The 25,392-nt window shown below is 38.4% G+C and overlaps 2 protein-coding genes across 2 annotated transcripts; both read left to right on the forward strand.

Annotated features, from left to right (window-relative positions):
- Positions 1-8,381: 8,381 nt before the first annotated feature.
- On the forward strand, positions 8,382-12,350 carry LOC142637906 (heat shock cognate 70 kDa protein-like). Its single transcript, XM_075811872.1, has 2 exons — positions 8,382-8,696; positions 10,585-12,350. Exons 1-2 carry the CDS (start codon positions 8,483-8,485, stop codon positions 12,228-12,230), a joined length of 1,860 nt encoding a protein of 619 aa, XP_075667987.1. The 5' UTR covers positions 8,382-8,482; the 3' UTR covers positions 12,231-12,350.
- An 8,447-nt stretch (positions 12,351-20,797) lies between these two features.
- On the forward strand, positions 20,798-24,178 carry LOC142638981 (heat shock cognate 70 kDa protein-like). Its single transcript, XM_075813059.1, has 2 exons — positions 20,798-21,450; positions 22,297-24,178. Exons 1-2 carry the CDS (start codon positions 21,198-21,200, stop codon positions 23,934-23,936), a joined length of 1,893 nt encoding a protein of 630 aa, XP_075669174.1. The 5' UTR covers positions 20,798-21,197; the 3' UTR covers positions 23,937-24,178.
- Positions 24,179-25,392: the final 1,214 nt, after the last annotated feature.

Raw genomic sequence — 25,392 nt, forward strand, 5'->3', positions numbered from 1 at the left:
AATAATCTTAGAAGGTATTATTATTAATAAAATGTGCTTTTGTCAATTAACATTTGAAGTTACAATCATTAAGAATCAAACAGAAACTTGGTTAAGTGTAGTCCTCGGACCACAAACCTTGTGGAAATTGATATCTTCTCATTTGTTAAACAGAACCTTAGTTATGCCGGGTCCTCAGACCTCCTACTTTGGGAAATTTAACATTTGAAATTACTGTTCTAAAGAATCAAACAGAAACTTGGTTAAGTGTAGTCCTCGGACCACAAACCTTGTGGAAATTGATATCTTCTCATTTGTTAAACAGAACCTTAGTTATGCCGGGTCCTCAGACCTCCTACTTTGGGAAAATTAACATTTGAAATTACTGTTCTAAAGAATCAAACAGAAACTTGGTTAAGTGTAGTCCTCGGACCACAAACCTTGTGGAAATTGATATCTTCTCATTTGTTAAACAGAACCTTAGTTATGCCGGGTCCTCAGACCTCCTACTTTGGGAAAATTAACATTTGAAATTACTGTTCTAAAGTATTAAACTGAAACTTGGTTAAGTGTAGTCCTCAGACCACAAACCTTGTGAAAATTGATATCTTCTCATTTGTTAAACAGAACCTTAGTTATGCCGGGTCCTCAAACCTCCTACTTTGAGAAAATTAACATTTGAAATTACTGTTCTAAAGAATCAAACAGAAACTTGGTTAAGTGTAGTCCTCGGACCACAAACCTTGTGGAAATTGATATCTTTTCATTTGTTAAACAGAACCTTAGTTATGCCAGGTCCTTAGACCTCCTACTTTGGGAAAATTAACATTTGAAATTACTGATCTAAATAATTAAACAGCAACTTGGTTAAGTCTTGTTCTCGGATCGCAAACTTGATTAAAGTTAATTCTTCATTGCGCCTGGAAATTAGTACCTTACTGTTTGTTAGATCGGATTTTAATGTTCTATATCTCTAAGTGTTAAGCAAATTTATGTAAGGAATGGTCCTCTGATCTTACATCCTACTAAAAACAATGCTACATATTATAAGGTTTTAATCGTTATATGAGGTCTCTCTTTTTTAACCAAGGCATTGTTTAAACATATTAGCCATATCACTTTTTATTAAGTTTTTAATAACACGCGAATGATTGCGTGGAGGTTATGATTGGGTAATATTTGAAGTTAGACTTGTTTGTTCTGTCCCTTTTTAACCATGTGCTAATGGCAATCTTTACGATCAATATAACAAGAATAAAGTAGAATGGATGCGACATAAATGAGAATCAAACGAAATAGTCCTTCATTAATCACTTAAATGTACATTACATATTTAATCCAGATGTAGAAAAAGAAAAGTCCTAAGCTTTTGAAGGGGGCTCTTGCTGAGAGGTACTGGTGGCCTCGATCTGCCTCAACTCCAGCTCAAAGGGAGTCAGGACTTGCTTTCCTTTGTCTGCTGTCTTAGTTGGAAGGACGTTGGGTTCCACTTTTTGGCTCAAGTCCTTCTCGGCATCCCCGCCTCATTCCTTCTCTTTGTTGGAACCTGAAGGTTCTGCAGGATCTGGAATTAGCTGTGGGACCATTGGAGGCAGGGCAAGGAGAGTTGACTCAGGGGTAGGAGTAGCAGCAGGAGCCTCCTCAATCTCCTGTATCTCTAGGGGAAGCCAAATGTTCTCGGATTTCCTCAGATCCGAGGATAGAGGAACTCCAGCCACGTTTAGGGCTTCCCCCCAAACTTTCTGACAGTACTCCCGGCACAATGCCGCGAAGGCCTCTGTCAGCTGCTCCTCGGTGGTTGCTACCCGTTCCTCGTAGCTCGTCTGCTTGGCAGCCTGTAAAGAGCGTTGGAATGAGCTGGCTTCTTCCTTCATCAGCGCAAGTTCCTTTTCCAAATCCGAGCGTTCCCTTTGTGCTCGGGAGAGCTCATCATCTTTTTCGCGAAGGAGCTTGCGCTGCCCTTCTATCTGGGTCTTCATGGTCTTCAGATTGGCCTCGACCCCATTCTTCTCTCTCTTTAGATCGGCCACCTCTGAGGTAAGCTTCTCGTTCTCAGCAAAGGCTGTGCCCAAGGATTTTTCAGTCTCCATTCTAATCTCCAGCTCAATTCTGGCCTTCTTCCGAGTTTCTTCTATGAATTTCTCGGCTACGAAGACTTCTTGAATGGCCTGCAGTAAAGTGCGAGGAAGTCAGATATAGCAAGGCACTTATGAATAATTTGATATTGTTAAAAATTAGAATCTTCCTAAAGGGGTTAAACTTACCAGCGCTAAGTCTCTTTTTAAAGAGAGAAATAGTTGTGGCTGACTCATTTTCTCCAAGGTTTCCATGTCCTTGGGCAATAGAAGGGGGCGGTCCAACACTTCGGCCAAGTGGTAGACATGACTTTGTTGAACCGCCCTTATACTGGATTGGCAGGAGATGGGTGCACCGTCCAGCCTTAAGTCAGGGGACCAGGTGGTCGGTGCTCGGCGCACTTCGGCCTCGTCCCTGATCTCCCCGCTTTCAACTGAGTGGGCCCTACCCTTGCTTTTATCCAGCTTCTGCTGCTGAACCGGCGGAGGTTGTTTTCGTGGTTTCTTGGGGTCCTTGCTGATCGTCCCCTCGGCCTCCCCCTTTCTCTTCTTTCTGGGATCCTCGGCTAGAAGTTTTGGCTCGGCTGGAGGAGGGGGAGGTGACAAAGATGGAAGAGCTTGGGACGCCCCCGGCTTTTTCTCGGCGCCCTTCGTAGCTCTGTTAGTTAGGAGACCTTTCATCCTGTCGATATCCTCCTTAGATTCGACCTCTGGTTAGGCAACAACTAACCCTGCAATTCCTGAAGCCTCTGTGGCTTCTTCTTCCTCATCAAAGAGTACAACGAACTGGCTCCCTCGAGGTCTTTTGGTGTCCTTAAGTTGGAACTGTTCTATCTTCTCGTCTAGCGTGTTTGAAGAAGACACCTGCTATTCTGGAACAACAGTTGCCTAAGAGTGCACGGCGAGGGGAATTGCCGTTATGGGCTGGTTGTACAAAACGGTTTCAGAGGCGTCAGGGAGATCGTGGTCGTCCAAAAAGTGGGGCCGGGCTACGTTTATTCTCCTTCGTCTTCGGTCACCCTCGATTATGGCATTTTCTATCTCCTGGAAGTCCGAAGAGATGGGAGTGTACCCCAGAATCAGATGAGCAGCTCTGAGTTGTAAGTCCTCGCTGACAAACACCTCGGAGCGAAGCACTCGGTTTAGATCGGCAACGCTGCAGTGGCTTAAGCGTGGACACACGTGTTGCTTATCTGTAAAGAAAGACGTGAAAGTAAACAACATGGTCAGATTCACATAGCAAGTGATAAAGTTAAACAAATGTAAATACATGTTGGTGTGCATGTTTGTGAGTATTAAGGGAAGTTGTGAGTTGGGGAGGTTAATCCTAAGGTGTCGCACCTGGATTTCCCCACTCAACTGGGCAGTGGAGGCCGTCGTGCCAGTTCCCAGAGACGATTAGGTAGTCATCCTTCATGCCTTCGTTGGATTTGGGCAGACAGGAGATTAGCCTAACGACGCTGGAGCGGGATTTAATGTAGTAACCTACGTTGGAGAGTTTATGGGATTCGTACAGAAAGACGACATCGTGCCAGGTGAGGTTCAGACCCATTTGCTCGTTTAAAGCATTGACGCTACCCAAAACTCTAAAAACGTTCGGGAGGCACTGGTCGGGACACAACCGGTGGTTACGAAGGTACTCCCTAGTTACAGGTTTCATTGGGAGGGTCATCCCACCCTCTATAAAGGCTATCATCGGGATGATAACCTCTCCCTCTTTTCTAGAACCGGCCACGGCTTCTGCCGGGCAATACTTTAAACCTACATTGCTGGGAATGTGATACTTGGCTCTGAAGCCTTCCATTCCAGCGGCGGTATCAACTAGACACTTAGACCTACCCATCAGAAAGGAACGAAAGGCTAAACTCTAAAGGAGGGAATATCTACGAGGACAGCCGAGGACTCTATCCGAGGAGAAAAGGTTAAGAATAGAGAGAGCAAGAACTTACAAAGTTGAAGGTATGCAAATTTCCACGGTTTTCTGTAGGCAAAGTATGATTGCTGATGTTTTGATGGGATTAGCCCTTGGGGAATTAAATGAAGGCGCAGGTTCCCGAAGCGTCACAATGTACGGAAAAACGGCCTCGAAATTACATTCGTCCCGCCCAAATTTTCGTGGAATGATAAGGACCGTTGGATGCTCATCTCATCGTTGAACGTGTGGGACAAGGTATAACTTACGGTAATAAATGCGCGCGTTTTGAAAATAAAACCGCCAAGTGGCATCTTCTGGGACGCGAAACGATTTCCACACGTGCAATTATTCACAAAGTGTGTGGAGTAAGTTCTCGTCGGATCAAAACCCTATTTTTCTCCTCGGACGTTGAAAATTAGAGTTTTGAGGGGCTATTGTGGGGAGTAAAAAAACCCCGATGGGAATATGGGCCTCTGGGCCATGCTAAGGAAGGCCGACCTACTCTTGGGTTTAGAACTTGTTAGTACTATGGGTCGGCCCATACGCCGAGGATCCGAGGATCTAGCCGAGGGTGAATTTCCCTTCGGACAGACACCAGAGAACCCGGGACTTCATGGTAAAGGTGAGAGAATGACACGGTCAAGACCAATGGTTAAAGATAGGGAACCCTTGAATGTCCTAGAAGCACCGATGTCAGAGAAATACCAAAGATAAAGGCTGCCACCTCCACATTAAAGACCCTGCACCTACCACCCTGGCCGCATTAATGGGGAAGTGACACCTGAACAGTGGAAGGGAAACTTCTGGTTACTATTCAAAGGCACTGAGAAAAGAAATATCTAGGCTAAAGGGGAGTTGGGGCAACACGTGTACAAAGTATCAAAAGAGGAGTGTTTAAGGAGCAACCTAGAACAGGAATAGGGGCCTTTTTTTTTGGGATCTAAAAAGAAAAAGAAAAAAGATAAAGAGATAATATAAGAACAGCTCTCGGCTTACGTCCGAGGAGGTTGATTTACAATATTCCTTGTCGTTTTCAAGTGTTTGCAATCTTTTACTTGTCATTTTATCCTTAGACACTTCTAACCTGGGTTTAAAGCCCACACTCTACAAATTCATATTGTTTAAGGCTCATTGGGCCTGAGCCCGTAACTGTTATTGGGGCCAGGTGCAATTGTGCACCTACACATACAATTTCAAATTAAAATCTTATTAATATATAAATTTAAAATGACATTACAAATACGTAACAAAAACCATTATAGCTTAAACAAATTATGCATTAAAATGTTAGAAATTTATATTATTCTTCAAATTTTTATGTTAAATTAAATTAAAATTAAAAAAATTAAAAATTAAAATGTTTATTGTGTGTGAATTTTTTCAACAACGACATAAAAATTATTAAGAAAAAAAAATAATAGAAAAACATAGGGTAAATTGCACTTATAGTTATTACACTCAGTTTTCCTCTATTACCGAATAAGAAACTCATCTCCCTAAAATACAAATTATTTACATAGATCTCCCTTGAATGATTGAAAAAATAAAAATATAAAAAACCTTTCAAAAATCTTGAATTTTCTATATTATCATCCACTTAGAGTACTAGCATCAAGTATGCTAAATGCTAAATTTTTAGCATTTAGCACACCAAACACAAAAAAACCCACCTAAATCTTGCAAGTGCTAAAAAATTTGGTATTGATCTACAATACCGCTCTAGTAATAGAATGCTACGGAAAAAATTGTAATTAAAAATCATTATTTTATTATACCTCTCTCTCTCTCTCTCTCTCTCTCTCTCTGTGGTGGTTGTGGCGGTTTTTTTTTTTTTTTTTTGAGTTGTTGTAGTGGGTTGCAGTGGTTGTGGGCTGATTTTGGTGGTTGTGTTTACAACGACTGACAATGGTTCGGTAGATTTTGGGTGGTGGTGGGTTTGCTGTAGTGGTGGGTTGTGGTGGGGGTAGGCTAGGAGGTGTTATATGAGTTTTGTATTTATTTAAAAAATATATTATATGAGTTTTTTAAATTAATATATTGTATATATTGTTTTATTGTGTTGAAGGGAAGAATAAAAGATCTAATGTATAGTGTAATGTTCAAATGCCATGTTAAATAAAATAAAGCCTATTTTTTTGTAATTTTTTAAAATATCTTTCCATCATCTAGAAAATATTAGTGTAAATAATTTATATTTTAAAAAACATGAGTATCTCATTTCAAACTAAAAAAAAAAAAAAAAAAAGAAGAGAGAGAAATTAAAGTCAATGCAATTAACACATTATTTGTATATACTAGCATCATCACACCCGCTTTGCGCATGTGATACATGATTTTTTTTTAAGTATCATAATTTTTCATTTATTTCAATTTAAAGTTTACATGTTTTTTTCATTAATATTGCGTGTAAGGGCTCAAGTTGGGTCCTAAGCCCAAGAGATAATAGGATTCGGGCCCAAAAAGTCCAACATAATGAATTTGCAGAGAATGGGCTAAAATCTAGGCATCAATGAATTAAACAATGCTCACAAGGGACAAAAGGTGATAAGAAAACAAAGAAAAATAAGTTTTATGCAATTTCGGTGCTTGTTGCTACAATGTTTTTTCTACAGATTCTCAAATAGTTCCCTTATCAAGGAGCCATTTCCTCCTTATATTCTGTTGTCTTTTTTCATTTTTACCCTCCATATGTAGGTCAAGTTGCTAGCTTTGATTCTTGTCCCATCAGCATTTTCCTGAAATCTTTGGGAGTAGCTGTAAGGCTGAATATCACTGTTCAGGTATCACATCCATATTAATGCGGCCAGAGGGTTAGCTACAAAATTTTTAATGTGGTGGTAGCAGCTTTCTCTTAGATATTTCTTGACTTCACTTTATCCTATTCTCTCCTAAGGTTTATCCTTATCAGTAGAATCCTCCAAAGTGTTGCTCTTTTTGACAGATCAAACCTTTTGACCTCTGCTTTGCTTAGCTGAGGAGGCATTCCTCCTCGAACTACCTTCCCAAACCTTTATGGTCATAATTCGTTCGTGACACTTTGACTCATACTTCTTCCCTAACATCTACTTGTCCTCGGACAAGACCCACAGCCCAATATACATTTCTAGGTCTTGCAGCCCTACGTTACATATTCAGAATTTATAAGTGGATAAAATAATTTAAAAATCTATAGGAGAGTGACTGTATCTTTTAGGAAATAATTTAGTGAAAGTTAGAGTTGTATTTTTATCGAATGATCCTTTAGTTTTGCCTTTACTTAAATATAGGTGTAGGGGTATTGGGCCCAGTAATTTATAATGGACGGCCCAACAAGGTCTTTTGGGCTAGAAACCCAAATCCGAAAACATCAAAATGATCGTGGAGTATTTAAGTGTCCCATACCGTCCGAGGAGTAGATTTGTCCTCGGAATGTTAAGCCGAGGATACACAGTATACGTGGAGGACAGTAGAAAGAGCGGTGGAATGTCTAAAGTAAAGCTGCTACCACCGCCCATATATTAAAGACCCTGTAATTGATACGCTGACAGTATAGATGGAAGGATGGGACCTGAGCATAGAGCTTGGAACTTGGTCCCATATCCCAGCGGGCTTTAGGGAAGAATGGATGGGACAAGTATCCAAAAATGAGGGTCGCGACCATAAAGTGGAAGATGATGAAGAGAAGAGGAGGAGTATAAATAGGAGGGAAGGCATACGAAGAAAGGGAGGCTTTTTGAGAAAGAAAAAGTGTATGATAATCAATATTTGTATCCACACTTGAGAAATACTATTAGAAACTATCCTCGGAAACAGTCCGAGGAGGAATTCTCAATCTTACTCTTTGCAAACGATTCTTTGTTTTGTTCCATTGGGCCCAAAGCCCGTTCTTTTTGTGATTGTCTAAAGCCATCCTTGAAATCTAAATTACAAACTCATCATCTACAAATTCATTGTGAAGAAAGGCCTTTCAAGCCCATTTTCCTCCTAGTCGTGGTTTGGGAATTTGAATTGTGTCCTTACAATAGGAATGTAGGAGTATTTTTAAACAAAAAAATAGGATTGAGATAAAATTGATATGGATGCTTGAGATTTAAAGTTGTTTTTTGCAACTTTAAATCTCAACCATTAAATATAAAAAATGATGAAAAGTAAAAAGGTGAAAAAAAAAAAAAATTGTGAGGGACTTAGGTGAATTGCATGTTACACTGAATCCCAATCCAAAAAAATAAGAATCCCAAATAAGAGAATCACTTGAGCAGTATAGATATTGATGCACACCTTAATTGTAGGACCCATTTCATTGTAGACATCCTTTTTCCCCCGTGGGTGGAAATGAAATAAACTTCGAGGCTAAGGCATATATAAATTTTTTTTTTTAAAAAAAAGAAAAAAAAGGCATATATATATATATATAGTACCATCTTTAATCTTTCATTGCCAAAGTGGCTCATACACTCAGAGTCTACTTTCTTGAGTTCTTCTACTTATAAGTTTCGGTTTACAAAAGTCTTTGAGCTTTCGAGTCCCGACGACAATGGCCAACCATAGAGAGGGCCTGGCGATTGGGATTGATCTTGGTACAACGTATTCGTGCGTGGCAGTGTGGCAAAATGAAAGAGTAGAGATAATAGTGAATGATCAAGGTAACAGGACCACTCCCTCCTTTGTTGCTTTCACTCCGGCGGAGCGCTTGGTCGGTGATGCAGCCAAGAACCAGGTTGCCAGGAACGCCACCAACTCTGTCTTTGGTAATCTCTTTACTCTTTACAATGAACTCCCCCCTCTCCCCCTTTTTATAAAATAGATGAATGAAAAGATTTTCTTTTTATATATGAAGAAAGAAAAAAAAAAGCATTTTTATAATTCTTAAAAACATGTTTTTCACTTACCAATATCAAACTATGTTCTTGAAAGCCTCTAAGTCTGACTGTAGGCTAGTTTTATTTTATCTTATTCTAAATTTGTACCTGTGTTGCCTGTAAAATGATGTGGAGATCGTATTTCTCTTTTCATGTTGTTATTAGTTATTGCCTTATTGGGTATATGTGGGATGTTTGTTATGAAAATGCTATAAGGGAAAACAATTCTGCTCTTATTATTTGGACTCGCGTAGTGCAAGTGTGAAAAGATGCTGGTATGGATTATTGGGTAACGAATTTTGTGGAAAGAAAAAGATATGCAGTTTGTGTTCACTGCTAAATTTTGTTCTTAATTCTCACCACTTGAATTTTGTTACTCAAAAAAAAAAAAAAAAAATCACTTTAAGAATTTTTATTAAAAAAAATTACTTTAAGAAAGCTTAATAGCATTCATATATCATAATGTCATTTATTCAAGGTTCGTAGTCAGAGGATAAGAATTCACAACTTCAATAATAGAGAAATCATTAAAGAACTAAGAAACTTTTCTCTATCTCGGCATCAATTATGAACTTATTGATTTAGTATTTGTAATTCTGTTTATAAATTTCGAACTTGTATTATCAGCTCTAATCAAATTTAAGATTTTAACATGAGATCACAATGTTATCAAAAGCAACTTCATGTGCCAATGGTTGGTTTCTGACTAAATTGTAGATTACATTCCTATAGGGTAATTTTAATTTTGCCTTCTAAAAAGTTTCAATATATTGATAAGCTCTACTAACCTTAGGTAACGCTTGGATTTACTCTCTTCTGTTAATGTGTCATGCTTAGTGGTAAGTTATTAACTACCAAATTAATTAAATTAGCTCCAATTATAGAGGATGCAATAACAATACAATTTCAAAACATAGAGTGTTTTTGGGGTGCCAATCTAATACCTAAGGGACAGTTGGGCAGGCTGCATTGACAGAAGTGAACAAATACCAATATACTTAACATTAGGGGAGCATATAAAAAATATAAAATTTTGAAGGCAAAATCAAATTACCCCAAATTTTACGGGTGTAATTTGCAATTTAATCTTGAATATTTTTTCTCTCTTTTATACTATCTTATTTGTTGAGATTTGTCATTGCAGAAACTTTGTCAAAATATATTTGACACTAAAAAAGAAAGTATATCATCAAATACTTTGTGATAAATCTCATCACACTCAATTAGACTACACAAAGAAGTTTTATTGATGCTTATAACAGTAATTACACACACATTCCTATACACACCACTTATTTTCTATCTCAGTACTTATTCTTTGACACCTTGATACTATCCGTAGCTAGTCTTATATATAGATTACAAAGGAGCAAGAAAACAAAGCATTAAATGCTACCACCTAAAAGCAAATGAAAAAAAAAACAAAAAACAAAAACTCCACTAGTTCTATATTCACACGTTGAAGCCAAATCGGTTTGATAGTCAAACCTTTCAATTCACCTACTAAAGACAGAAAAGTTTCCTTGTCACCTAAAGACATGAAACACTTTACAGCCGGCCTAATGCTCAAGAGACAAGAGTAAGTGATGACTCTACATTATTAGGCTAATGAGCTACAAAAATGTCCGCTTCCATTACTAGAATTCACAAAAAAAATATATACTTGTAAAAAAAAATTCAATACATATCTTATTGCTTCTTGTGCTGCATTATTGTCTAATAGTTTTCCCATCTACTATTTGAGGTATCTATTTCTTAAAGGGTTAATTATTTGCAGATGCAAAGCGATTGATTGGTAGGAGATTCAGTGATCCTTTGGTTCAGAGCGATATCAACCTCTGGTCATTCAAGGTTATTGAAGGCCCTAGTGATAAGCCTATGATTGTGGTCAATTATAAGGGCGAAGAGAAGCACTTTTCTGCCGAGGAAATCTCATCAATGGTCCTAAAAAAGATGCGTGAGATAGCTGAAGCCTACCTGGGCACAACTGTGAAGAATGTGGTTGTTACTGTCCCCGCCTACTTCAATGACTCCCAGCGTAAGGCTACAAAGGATGCTGGAGGCATTGCAGGCCTGAATGTTCTGCGTATAATTAATGAACCAACTGCTGCAGCCATTGCTTACGGTCTGGACAAGATTGCAGATAGCATTGGCAAGAGAAATGTGTTGATTTTTGATTTGGGTGGTGGCACTGCAGATGTCTCGCTACTTAGCATTGAGAAAGGTGTCTTTGAAGTAAAGGCCGTCGCTGGAGACACTCACCTTGGCGGTGAGGACTTTGATAACAGAATGGTAAAGCACTTTGTTGAAATATTTAGGAGGAAACACAAGGTGGACATTAGTGTAAACTCCAGAGCTCTTAGGAGGTTAAGAACTGCTTGTGAGAAAGCAAAGAGGATTCTTTCTTCTGCAATTGAGACTATCATTGAAGTCGATTCTTTATATGATGGTATAGATTTCTTTTCAACTATTACTCGTGCCAAATTTGCGGAACTCAATATGGATTTGTTCAGGAAGTCTATTGATATTGTGGAGAAGTGCTTGACTGATGCTAACATGAATAAGAGTTGTGTCCATGATGTCGTTGTTACGGGTGGTTCTTCCAGAATTCCAAAGGTACAGCAGTTGTTGCAGGACTTCTTCGATGGGAAGGAGCTTTGTAAGAGCATTAATCCAGATGAGGCTGTGGCCTATGGAGCCGCTGTTCAAGCTGCTATCTTGACTGGTATAGGTAATGGGAAACTTAAAGATATCGTGCTCTTAGATGTCACCCCTTTGTCTCTTGGCATATCGATTAATTATACAGATGATATGTCTGTTTTGATTCCAAGGAATTCTGCCATTCCTGCCAAAAAGGAGAGCAACTACACAACTATATGTGACAACCAAACTTCTATGACCATCTCTGTGTACGAGGGTGAGAGAGCAAGAAATACGGATAACAACTTCTTGGGGGGATTTACGCTTTATGGTATTCCTCCAGCACCCAGGTGTGTTGCGAAGGTAAAAGTTTGCTTTGATATTGATGCCAATGGTATCTTGAATGTGTCTGCTGAGGAGCTTTCTACTGGTGTGATGATGAATATCACTATCACTAATGATAAGGCAAGACTATCCAGTGAAGAGATTGACAGGATGGTCCAGGATGCAGAGACGTTCAAGGCTGAAGATGATGAACACAGGAAGAAGGTCAAGGCTAAGGAGGCTTTGGAGAACTATGCCTACGACATGAGGAGTACTATCAATAATGAGAAGATTGGTTCCAAGCTTGCCCCTGCAGCTAAGAAGAATATTCAAGATGCTATTGAAGAAGCAATTGAATGGTTAGATGGACTCCAGCTCGTGGATTCAGAACTGTATCATGACAAGCTAAAATGGCTCGAGAACATTTGCAATCCCATCACGATTTATGGAAAGCAATAATAATTTTGATGATGGTTATAGAGTCCGTTGTTGCAACGTACCATTTCAATGGGTGTAATGGTTCAAACTTCAAACTATGTTACCACTTTCCAGTGTTAATATTTTGAGCCTGACCACAAATTTTGTTTTTTTTTTGGTTCTATTGTTTTCTCGTTAGTTATTTAGCCTTATTAGGCAACGGTTGGAAATTTTGAAGACTTGTCCACTGATAAGGATTTAGCTTCAAGCCTTCAACACATAGCTTGGTCGTTGAATTCAGTTTCAGTACAGTCACGCCATCTAATCTGTAAGGTGTGAAGTGTAAACAGGTAAAAATAAAATGAAAGCGGGAAAAGTGGAGAAGTAATCCCTAGAAAAGCCCAATTGAAATCAAAACACCAACAATTTTTGGGCCCTGTTTAAGAAAAATCAAGGCATAACAAAACCCAAACAGAGTAGGTAAAATCCTCCTGAATCTTGCGGAGCTAACAAAAGAAAATTCTGTGGATTTCATGTAACACCAATTTCCACGAGGCAAGCTTTTTAAACTGATTTGGACACTAGCTTTGGGTTTTAATTGCTTTTCTGGCTCAACCTCTGGAGGCTTGGCTAGGAGGTTCAGTGAGCATCTCAGCTTTCCACCTGTGGTCAAATATGGTCACGTCGTCAGGCCCAATTGGGTGTCCCTAATATATATTTTTTTTTGCGAGTGAAAGTGAAAATCTCCAAGCCAGAGAGTAATCGTCCAACTGCAAAATACTTTTTTGGGCTTTTTATTTTTTATTTTTTTATTTTATGAAAAGACGATAACATTAAAACTAAGCACCAATACAAGGTTCAAGACATATTCTATCAAAATACATCCCATTGAGGTCTCCCTCAAAAACATCTAAAATGTCTACAGGCGGACTATCAAAAATACAAAAATCATCATTCATCCTACAGCTCATCCTAGCTAAACCATCAGCACATTGATTGGCTTGTCGAAAGCAATGCTTAATATGGACTTGATGGAAGCAGTTAAGTAGCTGCCTGCAATCATCTAATATAGGAGATATAAAATTATTAGCATAATCTGCATTCCTTAACACATCAACAATGGCCTTAGCATCCATCTCAATTTCAAGACAATGAATATTTAAGTTGCAGCACAGCTTAAGGCCCTCACGCAGCCCCCACAGTTCAGCGGCAAAGCTACTAGTGACCCCAATCCACTTGCTGAACCTAACTACCCATTGCCCATCATCATTCCTTACCACTCCCCCACAACCAGCCAAGTCGTGAAGCTCACTGCATGACCCATCTGTGTTCAATTTCTTCCACCCTTGCTCAGGACGCTCCCACCGAATACTCCTTAAGACTCTACGACCTTGCAGCCTTGGAGCAGCCACACAGTGAAGATACTCCATAGGTTGATGCACAATCTCCAAAGCCAACTTAGAACTCCTACCCTTCCTATTGAAAACGACTTCATTTTTACTCTTCCAAATGCTCCAAAGAGAAAAAGAAAACACAATTTTCCAAGGGGTACCTGTGACATGCAATTTATCATTTGTTCTAATATTTAGGGACATCCAATCCAACAAATTAGCATGCCAAAAATCATAGTTAGAAGCCGTGACTCCTAGTTGATTCCAAACATGTTTCAGGTGAGAGCAATCTCTCAAGGCATGTAAGATAGTTTCAACACCATTGCAGTAAAGAGGGCATACATCATCTTGAACCACTCCTCTTTTCCCTAAACACACCTTGACACCGATACTATTGTGCGCACACAACCAAAGAAACATTTTAATCTTTGGAAGCAAGTCTACCTTCCAAATCCAACTAGCTGGAAAAGTAAAAGCATTTGAAGACTCCATAACAATCCCATAATTGCTTTTGACATCAAAGGACCCATTGGATGATCCGGCCCAAGCCAATTTGTCCGAGCCACCTCCTAATGTCGACATGGAAATAGCACAAATCAAACCCTTGACTTCATCAGGAAGTTCAAAAGTTAGCTTCTCCCAATCCCATCCCACATCAAGTATAATATCCTTAATTTCCAAGCGCTTAGCTTCTTGAGAAATAGGCCCTTGAATAAACTTTCTAAGGGGTCCCCCATTTGTCCAATTGTTATGCCAAATATTCAAAGTACTATTTTTTGTCACCAACCATCTACAACCCTTGTTAAAAGTGTCCATCCCTTTCTTCATAGCTGCCCATGTTGAGGAGCAAGGGAGGTTATTTGCATTAATAGACGCTTTCCTTCAGTGGTTGCAATATTTCTTCTTCAACACATTAACTCATGGTGCCTCCCCCTCTGTATGAAATCTCCAATTAAGTTTGGATAAGAGTGCCACATTTCTTCCCTTAGCTGTTTGCAGCCCCAGCCCCCTTTCGTCCTTGGATTTTGTCACCTTTTCCCAACCAACCCAATGAATCTTCTTGGTTGATTCTGTAGACCCCCATAGGAAGTTCCTATTCACTCTATCTAGCCCATCCAAAACCCTTCCCGGAAGGTAAGAGCACTGCATAATGTATGAGGGGATGGCAGCCAATGATGATTGAATGAGTACTCTACGGCCAGTCAAGGATAAAAGATTTGCCTTCCACCCGGAAAGTTTTTGCTTCACTCTATCCAAGATAAAATTATAATCATTAGAAGAAGAACCCGGATATTTTAGCAGAAATCCAAGGTACTTACCCAGATATGGTGTTGACGCAAACCCCAAAATATCACACAGGGACTCCCTAGTATCCTTATCTACATTTGGAGAAAAGTATACCCTTGACTTAGCTTCACTCACCGTTTGGCCAGAAATGCTACAAAAAGTATCTAAAACATCTCTAATGGCTGCACAATTTACCCAATTAGCTTTGGCAAAGAGAATCAAATCATCTGCAAAGAGCAAATGGGAAAAAGCTGGAACACTCTGAGAAGCCTTTACTGGCTGCCACACCTTTCCACTACATTTCTCTTCAATAAGCTGCCCAAGATAGTCCATACATAGGATAAACAAATATGGAGATAATGGATCTCCCTGCCTTATACCTCTAGAGGGATAGATTGGATCAAGGGTTTCACCATTGAATAAAATAGAAGTATTAACTGTAGACACACAACTCATTATGACCTCTATAATATCCATTGGGATATTTACCTGAATAAGCATATCTCTGATGAAATTCCATTCAAGCTTATCATAAGCTTTCTCCAAATTTATCTTAAGCACCATATAACCAGCCCTTACCTTCTTCCTCCTAAGGGAATGAATTATCTCCTAGGCAATAGTAACATTATCAATCCCTTTACGACCCGGCACAAAAGCCGTTTGCATAGGAGAGATGAGTTTGTCCAAGTAAGGCCGTAACCTTACCACAATAATCTTAGTAGCCACCTTATACACCGTATTACACAAACTAATTGGTCTATAGTTACCCAAGGTTTCTGGTCCTTAAATTTTTGGAATCAGAGAAATGTGGGTACTATTCAAAACCTCTGGCACTCTTCTATCTACAAAAATCTTTTGAACTTCCTTAATCAAAAAATTACCCACAATATGCCAGAACCTTTGGAAAAACCCCGCATGAAGCCCATCTAGACCAGGGGCTTTGAAAGGCTTCAAAGACCAAAGGGCAGCCTTTATCGCTTCTTCAGAAGCCCCCCTACTAAAACTTTCCTTCTCCAATTCCGAGAGCCTAGGCTGCCATTGAGAAACAGCAGGGTTCATCCTAGGCACACAAGAGAGAGAAGACAAAAAAACCTGATCAAAGCCACACCTAATGAAATTTTTTATCTCCCCCTCCTCATGAATCCAATCCCCTACTGCATTTTTGATAGCCATGATTTGATTCCTCTTTTGTCTAACCAAAGTTGAAACATGATAAAAATTTGTATTACGATCACCTTGAATCATCCAATTCACCCTTGATTTCAAAGCCCACAACTCCTCCTCCTACCTAAGCACCAGTTCCAGCTCCCTAAGAAGCTCATCTTCCAACTTCACAAGAAAATCCGAAGGTCTTAAAGCTAGAGCTCTTTGAATACCATTTAGTCTTGACATCAAATTTCTTTTTCTAGTGAAAATATTCCCAAATTGGATTTTATTCCACTCCTTAGCTTTCTGAGTAAAGCAATTAATAGCATCAACCAGCCTATTATTACTTTCCCACGCCTGATGCACTATTGAAGAAAAAGAAGGATCCAAAAACCACCCCGTTTGAAAATGAAAAAGCCTACTCCTCCCATTTTGGGTTCCCGACTGCACCTCCAACAGGACTGGACAATGGTTCGAGTGGCATTGGGTCAAATGAGTTATTTTAGCATCAGGATACATCACACACTAGCTTGGGTTCACAAAAAAATCTATCAATTACCTCTTGGATCAAAGCTTGCACCTCCCTTCTATTAGTCCAAGTGAAACGAGGTCCTGTGAACCCAATATCTAACATATTAGATTTATCCAGACACTCCTTGAACAGTAAAGACCTATTAACACTCACCGACCTACCACCAAACTTATCCTCACTAAGGAGGGGCTCATTAAAGTCACCCGCTATAACCCAGGGCATATTGTGTAAATCAGCAACACTCATTAAATTCTTCCACAGAATTTGCCTTTCGGCATTCCTAGGACTAGCATACACAGCAAAAAGTAACCAGCTAACGTTTGTGAACCGTACCTTTACCTCTGCATGAATTTCCTGCTCAATACTTTAGAGCAAAGTTATATCAACCCTGTCAGCATTCCACAGAACCCACAGCCCTCCTGCATAGCCAATGACGTCAGTATGGATTGCTTCATCAAACGGCAACAGGTTTGTGATCTCCCTAGCTCTAACTCCCCCAACACGGGTTTCCATAACAACCAATATAGCTGGGTTATGATTCTGCACCAATTCCCTAACACGCTTATTAAAGGAGGGCTTTGAAGCACCTTTGCAATTCCATATAATAACATTCATCATAAAACTTGTACGAAGGGATGGGACAATCAAACCTGAGGCTCCTTAATTCCGCCTCCTCCTTCAAGTTCCATTCTTTTCACTTCAACACCTCCCTTGCCTGGCCTACTCCTGGAAACAAAGGACCGATGTGCGGCAAAACCCCCATCTCCATCTCCTTCTATAGCTTTACACTGCATAGCACAGGGGCTTCCCAAGTTGAAACTGAGAATGGCAGCCTCTCCCTTTTCACACTTATCTTCGTTAATGGTCATATACCCCTCGGTGCTTTCTTGCATTTGGAGCTAAACCACCTCACGAATCGAATCAAACTTGCCCGAATCTCGGCCTTGATTGCTCATCTGAGTCACCTTATGGGTTAAATCGGACTTGCCCGAAGATCGGCCTTGAATGTCCACCGGTGAAACCGTGGCAGCCATAAATTGAAAGCCATCAGCTCTCATACTTACCTCCGTTTTGCTACACTGTCCATCCTTCCCCATCGGCTCGACAATCACCTTAGGCTGACTGAACATTGCACTAGGTGATTTTTGACCCCCAACGGCACTGCTATGTTCTCCCATGGAAAACCCACTGCGAGTTTCCCCTTTCTATCCTTTCACCGATGAAAGCCTCTGTGTTTTGTGGTCAAACTTGGGCTGAGTTGAGGTATAATTAGCATCCCCACTTTTGAACTCCAAGTTTGGGCTGGATTGGGCTTGCTTCGGGCCTTCACTCCTTATGCTCTGGACCACAGCGGTAATTTGGGCCCTATCTAATAATTTCGGAGGAGACAGCTTCCTCTTCACATCCCTTGAAGGTCTATGAAGCACAACAGCCCAATCCAAGCTCTCCTTCCCCACATTACCGTTATCTCTGAAGCTGAACCCACTGTTCTGCCTAGGTGAGGTCCCACCACTCTTCAACGGTTTTGTCCCATTCTTCCTACGAGCCACCACGATCCATGACCCGTACATACCATCATGCACGTCGACCTGTCCTGAGTACTTCTCTGAACCAGCCACTACCTCGCTGGTGTCAGTAGCATAAGGAACGCGTGAGCTTAAAACCGTTTCACCAGTTTTCTGCCCCTATGTCCGAGGTTGCCGATTCTTGCTGAATAATGTATAGGCACTACTCCTTCCTATGCCCTAATCGTCCACAACCAAAACACAGTTTATGAATTCCTTCGTAACATATTTGCTATTCAAGTCTCCCTATTATGATCGCAGTAGCCAGAGGCTTTTCCACATCCACTTGGACACAGATCCTAGCAAACCTCCCTCTAGTTTCAGACGCCGTGAAAGTGTCGACTCTAAGAACATTACTGATAGCTTTCCTAATAAGTTGCAGTGCCTCCGCATTGTAGTACTCAATGGGCAACTCATTTAGTCTAACCCATACTGCAATGGATGATACACTTGCTAAAGCAGGCTTAAAATCCGGTTCCCATGGTCTAATAGAGAGAAAATGTTCTCTGATGAACCACAGTCCTTTTCTCAAAACATTTTCATAGTCTTCTCCTAAAGATAGCCTCGTGAGGATGAAACCATGACCCAAGTCCACACAGTCTAATCTACCTGCAGGTTTCCATAAAGCAAGAAGTTTCGCTTGAATGGAATTAAGCCCCACATTTCGTCCATAGACTTTCACGATAAAAGCTCTTGCCCATGGCTTACAGATTTTTTGTTTAAACTCCCTAGAGAGTTTGACCGATAACAGCCCTTGCCGAAGCGTTTCCACCTCCCCATCTGACTCAGCATCATCATCCATAACATCCTCGAAGCGAAAAGCTTGTGAGAAAGCCCCTGGAATTTCTCCCACCACCTTATCTCTAAACGAAACATTCGGTTTCCACGACCCCTCATCGTGGCTTGGTGAGGCAAGACCCGAGCACTGGTCTTCGCAGAAACCAGCATGGCTCACATCCTTTACTTTCTTCTTGCTCCTCGCAAGTTCATCTTTTTCTTCACGAGAGAGAGAGAGAGTGTTCCATCACGAGAGAGAGAGCGTTTAAAAACAAATTTTTAGGACTAGCTCAAAAAAATGGGTGGGTCCCAAAGTTCGTTAACGATTTGGGCTTTTGAAAATCGAATAAGTATTTTAACGCAAGATTTTTAACAATTACAGTTATTATAATTGGTGCATAATAAAAATGAAATATATAGTAATTTTATGCGAAAGTGATGTTACTCTAATTACAAATATTTTTATTTATATATATATATATATATATATATATATATTTTGTAGTATATTAGTAGAAATTTCAATCATGACCCCCCCGGGGGCCTGGCTTCCGAATTTTTTATATATGTTGTATATGCAATAAAGTGGTTTTCTATAGTATATTAGTAGAAATTTAAACCATTGGTCCATTGCCCTTGGGGCTCCCAATTTTTTTAAAAATAGTATTTATATTGAGTTCTTCTATGGTCTATGGTCTATGGTCTCTCCCCAAAAACAAAAGAAGATTTTTTTTTTTGTTGAAGTTAACAAATTCCTAAACTCTGGTGTTGCTACCATGTTCAAGCGTGAATCACCTTAAGAAGTGCAGCCAATTTGTCCAAAGGCCACTAGTTCGTCAAGGTCCTCAATGCTACTTGTGATACTAGCTAGAGCAAGGGCTGTTGCCCCCTTTTCTCCACTCACTTTTGACCTAATTTTGTAAAAGAAGAAAGTTTTTTGATTGATATTATTTGCTATTCTGTTTTCTTGACTAGAAAAAATGCTTGAATTTTGGAATTGGAAATTATATACATTATTTCCCTTTTCTTTATTTGTCTTAGTTAATTACTAATTTCATTGATAAAAACAAGAGTACAAAAAATATTTAAAAAAATGGAGTCAAATAATATGTTTGTATGTTTGGTAAAATAAAACATAATGCTGAGCAATTTCAATAGAGTTGAATTAAAAGTGTTATTTTCATGTCAAACTATTTTGTTTTTGCGTTTTTCCAAAGTATATTTTTATTCTCTCACCATCATAGTCATCAATTCATTGTTATTATTATTTTTGTTCGCAGAATTATTTTTCCTGTTTTTTTTTTCTTATAACATATATTTATTATTACTTTTTTTTGGTTCAGAAGTAGGTGGTAAATAGGATATGACAACAAAATTTTGTTTGTATAAGATAATTTAGCGTATCCCATACCTTTAAATTGAGAGAAATTTCCAAAAGAATATCATGAATGAATTTTTGGATTTAAAAGAATATTGAGCTACATCTTGATGTGATTTACTTGAAATGTTTTAAGAACAGAGTATCGTATCATATCTTTTATTTTATTTATATATTGTTAACAATGGATATATAAACGCTAATTTTAATGTTCATGTATGTATTCAGCCAAAAAAAAAAAAAAACCTTCATTTATTAATTCAGTCTTGAATTTTTGTTTCTTCTAAAAAAAAGAGTCTTGAATTTTTGTATAATTCTAATTCTTAAACAGTGATTTTTTTATTATTAGTATTTTTTTTTTCATGATTTGGCTTCCTTAGGATAAACTCTTGGCTTTTTCCTAAAAAAAGAAGAAGATAAACTCTTGGCTTTTTCATGATTTGGCCGCCTTAGGATAAACTCTTGGCTTTTTCCGCAAAAAAAAAAAACAAAGATAAACTCTTGGCTCCGTTCCTGCAACGAAAATTTATCCTTCAAGAAGGAAGTTTGAGTGAAGTAGAGGATCTTGTTTCTATTGCTTTAGCTTGGTCCTCTGAATTTTAGATTGCAATGCCAAGTTGTCCAACCTGTTGCGTATATGATCTCTTTGCAAGCTTTGGATGTGATTTATTGGAATCCTCCAATGTAAAAGAAGTTTTGAGTTAATTGGTGTCTTCTGGATAATCACGGTTTGCTATTTTTGATAGCAAAAGAAGCAAATTTGGTTGAAACAACTATAGCTAATTAATATCGCAACAAATGTGATTGACAAGTTTCAACTATCTTATAAATGAATATTTAACCTACCTCTTTTATAATTAGCGATATCAATCACTCCCAACGTCACAGTACTCATTCTCTACTTCAACAGTCTCTGAAATTCTGAACCAAAAAATGGAGTCTTTGAACTCATGTTTCCGCAAGATAATGTCAAAGTCGAACCAAGGAGAGGGTCCGGCGATAGGGATCGATCTGGGAACGACGTACTCGTGTGTGGCAGTGTGGCAAAATGAAAGAGTAGAGATAATAGTGAATGATCAGGGAAACAGAACTACTCCCTCCTATGTTGCTTTCACTCCTACCCAACGTTTGGTTGGTGATGCCGCCATGAACCAGGTTGCTTGTAACCCCACCAACTCTGTCTACGGTAATCTTCAAACAACATTTTTTTTTGATAGATGAATATAAAGATTTTTTCCCCTCAAAAACTTGATTTTACTCACCAAGATCAATGTATATTTTGGAGGTCATATTATATTTTTCTTTTTCTTTTTCTTTTTTTGCTGAATATTATATATAGCTTTTGTCTAAGCCTGTCTTCTTGGCTCTTTCTTTGACATGGATTATTATTTTGGTTGCGGTTAGAAAGAGTATAGTGGTTGTTGTTTTGCTGCTTATTTCGGACTGTATGTGATCACATATAAAGTTTTATGTTCTAAATTCTCACTCACCAAACACGCAATCCATCTACTTCGATTTTTATTGCTCGTGTATGATATATTCCTTTAAAGAAAAATATATAATTAAATTTAAATATGGTTTTTCCCAATAGTTCACGCAATTTTTTTTTATACAAGATAAAATTCTACTCTAACTTAATCTAAATGTATATGGGTGTAAGTCTCTCTTTTGGAGACTTGAACTCGGCCCTTGCCCCCCACACCCCACAAGCACTTATACTTGTGGAGTGACTGTAGAGTGACTATTGCAACTTTGTAATATCGGCTCTAATCAAATTTAACGATTTTAACGTGAAATCACAATTTTATCAAGATAGAGCATCTTCATGTGCCAATTATTGATTTTTTTCTCCCTTTTTATACTATTTAATTAGTTTTATGATATCAGCTACACAATTTCCTATTTCATTTCTCTAATTCACGAATTAAATATACTTGTCAACAAAAAATATTCAATTTCTGCCTCTTGTTGTCCCCCCCTTTTTTTTATCATTTCTATTTGAAGTAATTCTTTAGAGGGCACTGTATTGCAGATGCAAAGAGGTTGATTGGTAGAAGATTCTCTGATCCCTTGGTTCAGAACGATATCAACCTTTGGCCATTTAAGGTCATTAAAGGTCCTGGTGATAAGCCTATGATTGTGGTCAACTATAAGGGCAAAGAGAAGCGTTTTGCTGCTAAGGAAATCTCATCTATGATCTTGAAAAAGATGAAAGAGATGGCCGAAGCCTACCTAGGTACAACTGTGAAGAATGCGGTTGTTACTGTCCCTGCTTACTTCAACGACTCCCAGTATAAGGCTACAAAGGATGCTGGAGGCATTGCAGGCCTCAATTTCCTGCGTATAATCAATGAACCAACTGCCGCAGCCATTGCATATGGTATAGAAAAGATGGCAGGCAACATTGGCAAAAGAAATGTGTTGATTTTTGATTTGGGTGGTGGTACTACTGATGTCTCATTGCTTACTATTGAGAATGGTGTCTTCAAAGTGAAGGCTGTCGCTGGAGACACTCACCTTGGAGGTGAGGACTTTGCTAACAGAATGGTAAAGTACTTTATTGAAATATTTAAGAGGCAACACAAGGTGAACATTAGTGATAACTCCAAAGCTATTAGGAGGCTAAGAACTGCTTGTGAGAAAGCAAAGTGGCTTCTTTCTTCTGCAATTGAGACAAACATTGAAGTCGATTCTTTGTATAAAGATATTGATTTCTTTTCAACCATCACCCGTGCCAAATTTGAGGAACTCAACATGGATTTGTTCAAGAAGTGTATCGATATTGTGGAGAAGTGCCTGACTGACGCTAAGATGGACAAGAGTTGTGTCCATGATGTTGTTGTTTCGGGTGGTTCTTCCAGAATTCCCAAGGTGCAGCAGTTGTTGCAGGACTTCTTCAATGGGAAGGAGCTTTGTAAGAGCATTAATCCAGATGAGGCTGTGGCTTATGGAGCTGCTGTTCAAGCTGCTATCTTGACTGGTACAGGTAATGAGAAACTTCAAGATATCGTGCTCTTAGATGTCACCCCTTTATCTCTTGGCATATCAGTTCGTCATACAAGTGATATGTTTGTTTTGATTCCAAGGAATTCTTCCTTTCCTGCCAAAAAGGAGAGAAACGTCACCACTATATGTGACAACCAAACTTCTATGAGAATCTTAGTTTACGAGGGTGAGAGAGCAAGAAATAGGGATAACATCTTCTTGGGGGAATTTGTGCTTCATGGTATTCCTCCAGCACCGAGGGGTGTAGCTAATGCAAACGTTTGCTTTGATATTGATGCTAATGGTATCTTGAGTGTTTCTGCCAAGGAGACTACCACTGGTTCGATGAGGAAGATCACTATCACTAAATATAAGTCAAGACTGTCCAGTGAGATGATTAACAGGAGGGTCAAGGATGCAGAGATGTACAAGGCTAAGGATGATAAACACAGAAAGAAGGTTAACGCTAAGGCAGCATTGGAGAACTATGCGTACAAGATGAGGAATATCATCAATGATGAGAAGATTGGTGCCAAGCTTGACCCTGCAAGTAAGAAAAAGATTAAAGATGCTATTAAACTGGTGATTCAGTGGTCAGGTAGCTTCCTGCACCAGCTCCAGGATTCAGAACTGTATGAAGACAAGCTGAAATGGCTCCAGAGCATTTGCAAACCCATCAGTAGTTGAGGCCGCACCAAAAAAGAAGATATTCATTAGAGTCCGTAGCAGTACCGTCGTATCTTTTTTTACTACGTTTGTGTTACGTTTTCTTGTTAGTTATTTCACTTATTTGGTCTTTGTTAGGAAATTGTTGAGAATTTTGAAGACATGTCCAAGGATTCAGCTTCAGGCCTTCGGCCCGTAGCTTTGGTGTCGTTGAATTCTGTTTCAGTATATTATTGCTTAAAAAATAATACTATTTTAGTATTGGGCTGCTTTATTTTTTTTATTATTATTATTTTTTAAATGTGGGCTTTAATTAGTTTTTTTTTTTTTTTTTTTTTTTTGTTGAGAAGGGGCTTTAATTAGTTTAAACAAACGTAGTTTAGCACTATTTGAAACTTTAAAAATCAAATTGAAAATATATATCAGACTAGTCATGTGAAAAACTATGGATTTTTGAAAACTTATATGGTAACTTAAAAAAAATATAAGTAAGAAAAAATTTATTTTCTATCATACACAAATATTGAAGTAGATATAGATATAGATTAGAAAATTACATGTCTTCTAAACGGAAAGGCAAACAGGCGAAATGGTGTTGAAGTTGGATAACCTGATTTTTGAATATGTCTCAACTACTTTGTGCTCTATCCACAAAATCTTCTAGGACTTGTAGCCAGTTGAGGAGTCCTCGTCTTAATAAATTTTTTTTCTTGATAATAAAATCCTCTTCTAATATTTTTATCTATTTATATAATATCTCAAATTCAAATCTTATTAATATATGAATTTAAAGTGAAATCACAAATACCTAACAAAAACCATTGCAACTTAAATCAATTATGTATTGTTACATTAGAAATTTATATTATTCTTCAAATTTTTATGTTTAAACATAAATTAAAATTTTTTTTGTCTATACATTTTTTAACACAGTGTTATTTGCTATGTTCTAGCACCAGTATTAGGTGCGCTAAATTCTAAATTTTTAGCATTTAGCATACCAGACACAAAAAATCACCTTCATAAGAGCATTACTATCAAGTGTGTCAAATGCCAAATATTTGGCATTTGACACACTAAACACCAATATTCATACCTTATGAGATATTCCAAATCTCAAATTTTTTTACAACATGCTACAGTGCACATTCATTTATGAAATCGCATTGTAACATGTTGCAAAATACTTTATCATTTTTTTATTTCTTCTCTCTCTCTCTCGCTGTCACTCTCAGACTCTATCTCATTTCTTCTTTCTCTCTCTCTCTCTCTCTCTCTCTCTCTCTCTCTCTACTTATCATTTGTTTTGAGTTAATATATCATTTAATATGTTGTATATATTATTTTAATATTTAGAATCAAAGAATAGAACATGTGATGAATGGTGTATTATAAAATGATGTGGTAAAATAATAAAGTAGGTTTTTCTATGTGTTAAAATGACATAATTTTAATACGTCTAATGGGAATGCTCTAA

Source organism: Castanea sativa, chromosome 6 (assembly GCF_040712315.1).
Source record: "Castanea sativa cultivar Marrone di Chiusa Pesio chromosome 6, ASM4071231v1".
Lineage (NCBI taxonomy): Eukaryota > Viridiplantae > Streptophyta > Magnoliopsida > Fagales > Fagaceae > Castanea > Castanea sativa.

What these genes read in the sequence shown, in the direction of transcription:
- LOC142637906 (XM_075811872.1), top strand. Translation starts at nt 8,483, where the DNA reads ATGGCCAACCATAGAGAGGGCCTGGCGATTGGGATTGATCTTGGTACA. An exon ending in CGCCACCAACTCTGTCTTTG is followed by an intron (nt 8,697 to 10,584) that starts GTAATCTCTTTA and finishes AATTATTTGCAG; the next exon opens with ATGCAAAGCGATTGATTGGT.
- LOC142638981 (XM_075813059.1), top strand. Translation starts at nt 21,198, where the DNA reads ATGGAGTCTTTGAACTCATGTTTCCGCAAGATAATGTCAAAGTCGAAC. An exon ending in CCCCACCAACTCTGTCTACG is followed by an intron (nt 21,451 to 22,296) that starts GTAATCTTCAAA and finishes ACTGTATTGCAG; the next exon opens with ATGCAAAGAGGTTGATTGGT.